Source organism: Mirounga angustirostris, unplaced genomic scaffold (genome assembly GCF_029215605.1).
Source record: "Mirounga angustirostris isolate CCGP_5_RB_7025 unplaced genomic scaffold, mMirAng1.0.hap1 SCAF_9, whole genome shotgun sequence".
NCBI classification, from domain to species: domain Eukaryota; kingdom Metazoa; phylum Chordata; class Mammalia; order Carnivora; family Phocidae; genus Mirounga; species Mirounga angustirostris.
The window spans coordinates 107,144,574-107,152,414 of NW_026991717.1; the positions used below are offsets into that span (position 1 = coordinate 107,144,574).

General features: G+C 40.9%; 1 protein-coding gene across 1 annotated transcript; it reads left to right on the plus strand.

Annotated features, from left to right (window-relative positions):
• The first annotated feature begins 5,656 nt into the window (after positions 1 to 5,656).
• On the plus strand, positions 5,657 to 7,622 carry LOC123842027 (TOX high mobility group box family member 4-like). The gene has a single exon (XM_045871471.3). It carries the CDS (start codon positions 5,707 to 5,709, stop codon positions 7,564 to 7,566), a length of 1,860 nt encoding a protein of 619 aa, XP_045727427.1. The 5' UTR covers positions 5,657 to 5,706; the 3' UTR covers positions 7,567 to 7,622.
• The last annotated feature ends 219 nt before the right edge of the window (positions 7,623 to 7,841 follow it).

Sequence of the window (7,841 nt, forward strand, 5' to 3'; positions counted from 1 at the left end):
TTTCCCCCAGTTGTTTTTGAACAAATAGGATAAATAACCTTGCCTCTACTTTTTTCACTGTCTTTTTACCTCTTAACCCTTTTCAGTCTGTCTGCCATTACTTCTCTTCTGAATCTACTATCTCAAAGGTTCTACTTTCCAAATCTAGTGGCAATTCCTCTTATAACCCTAGAAACCAAGCTGCCATCTCCCTATGGACTCTAGCCCATTGCATTTCTTCTGTTGTCGTTCTTCCTCTGTCTTCTTTGCTGACTCATTTTCTTCTTGACCCCTACAACCATTATGAGAACACCTGACAAATAATGATGATGATCTCTACAATGATGACTAGTGAAAATTCCTTACCACAAGCTAGGTACTAGTATCCAATCATTTTATCTTCATAACAACTCAATGAGGCATGTACCCATGATAAAACCGAGACACACTGAGCTTAATTAACTTGTTGACACCATTAGTAACTGACCAATGAGGAGTTGGCTTTATAAATACCCATAAACCTGGTCTGGATTATCATTTCCAGCCCCTTTCAGATAATCTCACTTGTAAAGTTTTTAATTTAGCTTATCAAAAAAGGAACTTTTTATATTTACACACACAGTCCTTGACAAGTTTCTCTTCCTGATTTTGATGCCCTCTCATCCAGGTCCTATTCACTTTTCATCTGTACATTCCTATTAGAGTAAGTATTGGCTCATTTTCTTTGCCTCCATTTTTCATTGCTTCTGATTCCCTTTACACACGTAGTGAAATTCAATGTCCTATAACACAACTTTAATCATGTTGCTCTGTTGCTTGCACCTTCAATGGCTCACCATTTTCTTAACAGATTCAGAACACATTTGCCATTTAGTAAAGCATGTAAGGCCCTCCTTCTCCTAGCCTCCTTAAGCTTTCTGTCTTCCTCTCTAATATATGCATGAGGTGGTCAAGCCATTCCCCTCAATTCATGCTATCATTTTCCATAAGGACCTCTGTTTATGCCTTATCTTTCTGCACTCTCCCCCAGTGCTTCAACACCATATCCATTGGAGTTCTCACCGCTGGATTCCAGGGCCACCTTCTTCTCTTGAACTCCAAACATACTTCATAGCTCTTTTATAGCACTTACTATATCATGCCTTAAATAGTGGCTACTTACTTTAAACTCCCCCAATAAAAAATGGTAAGAGTACCTTATTGTTGCTGCCCTAGCAGAATCATGCTTAGTATTTCACAAATAATAGATTTTGAATAAATATGTTTGAGATTCAGGGATAGATTTATGTGGAGCTTGGTTAAAATTTTATCTGCAGACTAACAGCTAATTTAGTGAAGACCTTTCCTTTAGCACAGCTCTGTAAACCCATTAAGTGAATTAACTATGTGTCTTGCACACTGAGGAAAAGGATGGTTTTACCAAGTAGTTTCTTAATTGAAGCATTCAGTTATTTCACATACTACTTTGGAATATTAAGCATAAAACAGCATCATAAAAATTTTACTAGGAATCTGTATTGGAAATCATCTCCCAAAATTCATTCTGCTACTTCTATTTAGCAAAGGTAACCTGGTATATTTGGTCAGCCATATTGGCACCCTGCTAAAACTCAACATGTCCCAGTCATTCTTACAACTATAGTAGGATCTATAACTAAGTCTTGACCCATGAAAGGTAATCAGAAGTATTTTTTTTTAGTATTTCTTGAAGTCTCCTTAAAAGTTTTGGGGCATTTGGAATGCAGATGAAATGGATGGGGCTCCAGTAGTGAACAGAAATAGAAAAAAAAAGATTTTTAAAAGCACAAAATATTGATTTGTTGCCCACCTCTCTATTTAGAAATAAGATGATTATGAACATTCTAAGATAAAACTTGATGTGTTAATTGTTTTCAAGATGGTTACCTATAAATGCACAACTACAAAACAATATAATAGGAGTACACATTTGGAATTAACACAAAGAGTTGCCAGTTATCTTGAAGCAATTTGCAATAGAGAAATAGGACCACCAGAGAGGTGGGTTTTTTCCAACATTAATGAGACATTTTCAAGAGATTTTAATGAGAGAGTTTCAAGTAGTATAAAATAATGCCCAATGCAGATTACTGTCATATTCTTAACAGTATTTCATGTTCAACCTATACTCACAACTATATTTAGCTTACTATTACTTATCAAAATCCATCGCTACAAGAAATAGACTACAACTTCAAGTCTTTTTATGTATTAGATGTCATCATGTCTTATCCATTATAAATTACCTTGAAATCTAGTAGTATTTAAACTGAGGCAATTTGGAGTCTTTTTTTTTTTTTTAAGATTTTTATTTGTTTATTTTTGAGAGAGAGAGCATGTGCATGCAGCAGTGGGGGTGGTTTGGGGCAGAGGGAGAAGCAGACTCCCTGCTGAGCAGGGAGCCAGGTGTGGGACTCAATCAGAAGACCCTCGGATCTGACCCAAGCAGAAGGCAGATGCTTAACCGACTGAGCCACCCAAGTGTCCCCAGTCTGGAGTCTTTTAAATTCATTTTCTTGAGGAAAAAATAACTTTATAGTAAAATGACCTTCCTCTGAAAAAGAAAGAAAGGTCATATTTTTAATTTTTTCAAGGATGTGACTATGAAAAATCAGGGGACCTTTATCCAAATGTAATCACTAAAGCTCACCTGTGTTCATTGTATCAAACTCTTTTTTGTGCAATTCTAACTATGGAATCTGAAAATGCTCCTGCAAAACTTGTTGTCATGACAACAAAACCCCCTAAGAAATGATGCAACTCCGCCTGTGAGGGAAGCATTCATGACATGATTTAACAGAGAGATGCTTCAACCACCCACTACAACCCCATTTTTCAGCTTGTCTATTGTTTGCTTATATTTTTTAACACTTAACAAAATTTCCACCCTACATAGCTCTTATAAATATGCTTAAAGTAGCAGTTGTGTTTGTCTTTACTAATGTTACTTATAGTGAGTAGGAAAGGGGATGACTAAAATTTGTCAAGCCTTAGAAATTATTTAGAAATATTTTTCTTGATCACTCATCTTTGATTTGGTTTGAAGAAGCTCCTTTAAACATCTTCTAATAGATTTCTCTATAAGGAAATGTTTGATAACTCTGGGCAAGGTGAATTTGTGAAAAAGTATAGACTTATTGTTTAACAAAAATGAGAAAATAAAAAGTGAAAAAGTAAAAATAATAATTTTAAATAAAGCATATTTGTTTTGTCTTAAAAAATAAATAACTTCAAGTCAAACAGAGAAAGACATGTATCATATGATCTCACTGATATGAGGAATTCTTAATCGCAGGAAACAAACTGAGTGTTGTTGGAGTGGGGGGTGGGGTGGGAGGGATGGGGTGACTGGGTGATAGACACTGGGGAGTGTATGTGCTCTGGTAAGCGCTGTGAATTGTGCAAGACTGTTGAATCTCAGATCTGTACCTCTGAAACAAATAATGCAATATATGTTAAGAAAAAAAAAAAAGAAGAAGAAGAAGAAGAAGGTAGCAGGAGGGGAAGAATGAAGCGGGGGAAATCGGAGGGGTAGACGAACCATGAGAGACGATGGACTCTGAAAAACAAACAGGGTTCTAGAGGGGAGGGGGGTGGGAGGATGGGTTAGCCTGGTGGTGGGTATTTAGGAGGGCACATTCTGCATGGAGCACTGGGTGTTGTGCACAAACAATGAATCATGGAACACTTCATCTAAAACTAATGTTGTAATGTAAGGGGATTAACATAAGAATAAAAAAATTAAAAAAAAAAATAAATAAATAAATAAATAAATAAATAAATAAATAACTTCAAAACCAGTGCCAAAAAAAACTTCCTGCCCTTTGACTTGCTTTTTAAATCGTAGAATCTAAACTGTAAAATGGGATTAAAATTCTAATAAATTTCAAAATGTAAAATATGAGTGATTTGGGGGAAAAGTAAGAAAAAAAACTAAGAAAAGCTTTGGTCTGTAGCTTTCTTACCCAATGTGTCATACTACTTTCATAATTTTCTTCTTAAATAAGAAGAGGTCTTTCTCATTGTGCTTATAAACGATCTCTTCAGTCCCTTCTTTCACCTTATCAAGAATTTGAGGGGCACCTGGGCGGCTCAGTCAGTTAAGCACCCAACTGTTGATTTCAGCTGCTTAGGTCAGAATCTCTGGGTCATGAAATTGAGCCCTCCTTCGGGCTCTGCACTCATCAGGGATTCTGCTTGAGATTCTCCCTCCTGCCGTTCTCTCTCTCAAATAAATAAATAAATCTTTTTTTTTAAAGAGTTTGAAACAAGAGTTTGATAACCTAGCTGTGCCCTTTGATTTTCCAAGTTAGACTCCTCATCGTTTCCCTGAAGAGGCCTTAACCACCCAGTGTCTTCTTTCATCTCTGTTTTAGCCAGTGCTACAAGGCAAGAAAAGGAATAAAAGGCATATAGATCAGAAAGAAAGAAGTAAAACTATCCCTATTTGCAGATGATATTATAGTCAACATAGAAAACCCCAAGAACACTACAAAAACACTCCTAGAACTAATAAGTTCAACAAGGTCACATAACACAAGATAAACATACAAAAATAAATTATATTTCTGTATAATGGCAACACACTTGAGGAAACCAAATTAAGAATGTAACACTACTTTGGAAAAATGTCTGTTCATGTCCAAATGGCCAACAGACACACGAAAAAGTGCTCAACATCACTCAGCATCAGGGAAATCCAAATCAAAACCTCAATGAGATACCACTTCACACCAGTCAGAATGACTAAAATTAACAAGTCAGGAAATGACAGATGTTGGCGAAGATGCGGAGAAAGGGGAACCCTCCTACACTGTTGGTGGGAATGCAGGCTGGTGCAGCCACTCTGGAAAACAGTATGGAGGTTCCTCAAAAAGTTGAAAATAGAGCTACCCTACGACCCAGCAATTGCACTACTGGGTATTTACCCCAAAGATACAAATGTAGTGATCTGAATGGGTATGTATACCCCAATGTTTATAGCAGCAATGTCCACAATAGCCAAATTATGGAAGGAGCCAAGATGTCCATCAACAGATGAATGGATAAAGAAGATGTGATATATATATATATATATATATATATATATATATACACACCATGGAATATTATGCAGCCATTAAAAAAAAGAAATCTTGCCATTTGCAATGACGTGGTTGGAGCCAGAGGGTGTTATGCGAAGCGAAATAAGTCAATCAGAGAAAGACATGTATCATATTGTCTCACTGATATGAGGAATTCTTAATCTCCGGAAACAAACAGGGTTGCTGGAGTTGTGGGGGGTGGGAAGGATGGTGTGGCTGGGTGATAGACATCGGGGAGGGTATGTGCTATGGTGAGCGCTGTGAATTGTGTAAGACTGTTGAATCACAGACCTGTACCTCTGAAACAAATAATACATTATATGTTAAAAGAAAAGAAAAGAAAAAATAGTAGGAAGGGAAAAATGAAGGGGGGGAAATCGGAGGGGGAGATGAACCATGAGAGACTATGGACTCTGAGAAACAAACTGAGGGTTCTAGAGGGGAGGGAGGTGGGGGGATGGGTTAGCCTGGTGATGGGTATTAAAGAGGGCGCGTATTGAATGGAGCAGTGGGTGTTATATGCAAACAATGAATCATGGAACACTACATCAAAAACTAATGATTTATGGGGTGGGGGCAGTGGGAGCGATGAGGGAACTGAGATGGTGGTAGCCGTTGTGTGAAGATGGAGTTTCCCGGAGGAAATGACAATTACCTGACGATCACAGGGCCCTCGCACCCCTTCCTGTCAGGGGCCGAGACATTCCATACACCAAGCTTGGGAGATGAGGAATTTGAAGTCCCACCTATCTCCTTGGATTCTGATCCTTCACTGGCTGTCTCAGATGTGGTTGGCCACTTTGATGACCTGGCAGACCCTTCCTCCTCTCAGGATGGCAGCTTTTCAGCCCAATATGGGGTCCAGACATTGGACATGCCTGTAGGCATGACCCATGGCTTGATGGAGCAGGGCGGCGGGCTCCTGAGTGTGGGCTTGACCATGGACTTGGACCATTCTATAGGAACTCAGTATAGTGCCAACCCACCTGTTACAATTGATGTACCAATGACAGACATGACATCTGGCTTGATGGGGCATAGCCAGTTGACCACCACTGATCAGTCAGAACTGAGTTCTCAACTTGGTTTGAGCTTAGGGGGTGGCACCATCCTGCCCCCTGACCAGTCACCTGAGGATTGTCTTTCAACCACCCCTTCACCTACTAGTTCACTTCATGAGGATGGTGTTGAGGATTTCTGGAGGCAACTTCCCAGCCAGAAGACAGCTGTGGTGGAAGCAAGAAAAAAGCAGAAGGCCCCAAAGAAGAGAAAAAAGAAAGGTCCTAATGAACCTCAGAAGCCAGTTTCAGCATATGCTTTATTCTTTTGTGATACACAGGCTGCCATTAAGGGACAGAATTCCAATGCCACTTTTGGGGAGGTTTCAAAAATTGTGGCCTCCATGTGGGATAGTCTTGGAGAGGAGCAAAACCAGGTGTATAAGAGGAAAACTGAAGCTGCCAAGAAAGAGTATTTGAAGGCTCTGGCTGCATATAAAGACAATCAAGAGTGTCAGGCCACTGTGGAAACAGTAGAACTGGATCCAGTGCCACCGTCACAGACACCTTCTCCACCTCCTATGGCTACTGTTGACCCAGCATCTCCAGCACCAGCCTCAACAGAGCCCCCTGCCCTGTCCCCTTCCATTGTTGTTAACTCCACTCTTTCCTCCTTTGTGGCAAACCAGGCATCTTCTGGGGCTGGGAGTCAGCCCAATATCACCAAGTTGATTATTACCAAACAGATGTTGCCCTCTTCTATTACTATGTCTCAAGGAGGGATGGTTACCGTTATCCCAGCCACAGTGGTGACCTCCTGGGGGATCCAACTAGGCCAAACCAGTACAGCCACTATCCCGCCCAGGCAACAAGCCCAAATTGTCACTCGCTCAGTGTTGCAGGCAGCGGCAGCAGCTGCTGCTTCTATGCACGTGCCTCCACCCCGAATACAAACCCCTCCACTGCAACAGATGCCTCAGCCCCCCACTCAGCAACAAGTGACCATTCTGCAGCAGCCTCCCCCACTGCAGGCCATGCAGCAGCCTCCACCTCAGAAAGTTCGGATCAGTTTACAGCAACAGCCACCTCCTCTGCAGATCAAGATTGTGCCTCCACCCACTCTGAAAATGCAGACGCCCTTAGTCCCACCAGCTGTGGAAAGTAGTCCTGGGCGGCCTATGAACAACAGCCCTGAGGCCCACACGGTGGAGGAAACCTCTCCTGAGACAATCTGTGAGACAATCACAGATGTAGTTCCTGAGGTTGAGTCTCCTTCTCAAATGGATGTTGAATTGGTGAGTGGGTCTCCCGTGACACTCTCACCCCAGCCTCGACGTGTGAGACCCGGTTGTGAGAACCCTCCTGTTGTGAGTAAGGACTGGGACAATGAATACCGCAGCAATGAATGTGCGGTGAAGCACTGCAGGGATGTCTTCTTGGCCTGGGTGGCCTGTAGAAATTCAAACACTGTGGTGTTTGTGAAGTAGTCCTTCCTGTTCTCCAAGCCAGTCAAGACTTACCTGCTGGGAACATGTCTAAGAGCCTCTTTTTAAAAAACAAGTTGGGCTTCTGGTAGTGCCTGATCTCAACCCATGATGGTCCTTCGTGCTTCTCCCATTTTCTGTCTCTTCATCAGGGGCCATACTATGGAGCAAAGCCATTGAGTTGGCTGTAATCTGGAATTGCTTTTTACTTTCAAGTACAAGCAGAGATACCAGTGATAATAGCAGAGAAAAGGGTAAAGGGAATATGAACAAGCAGA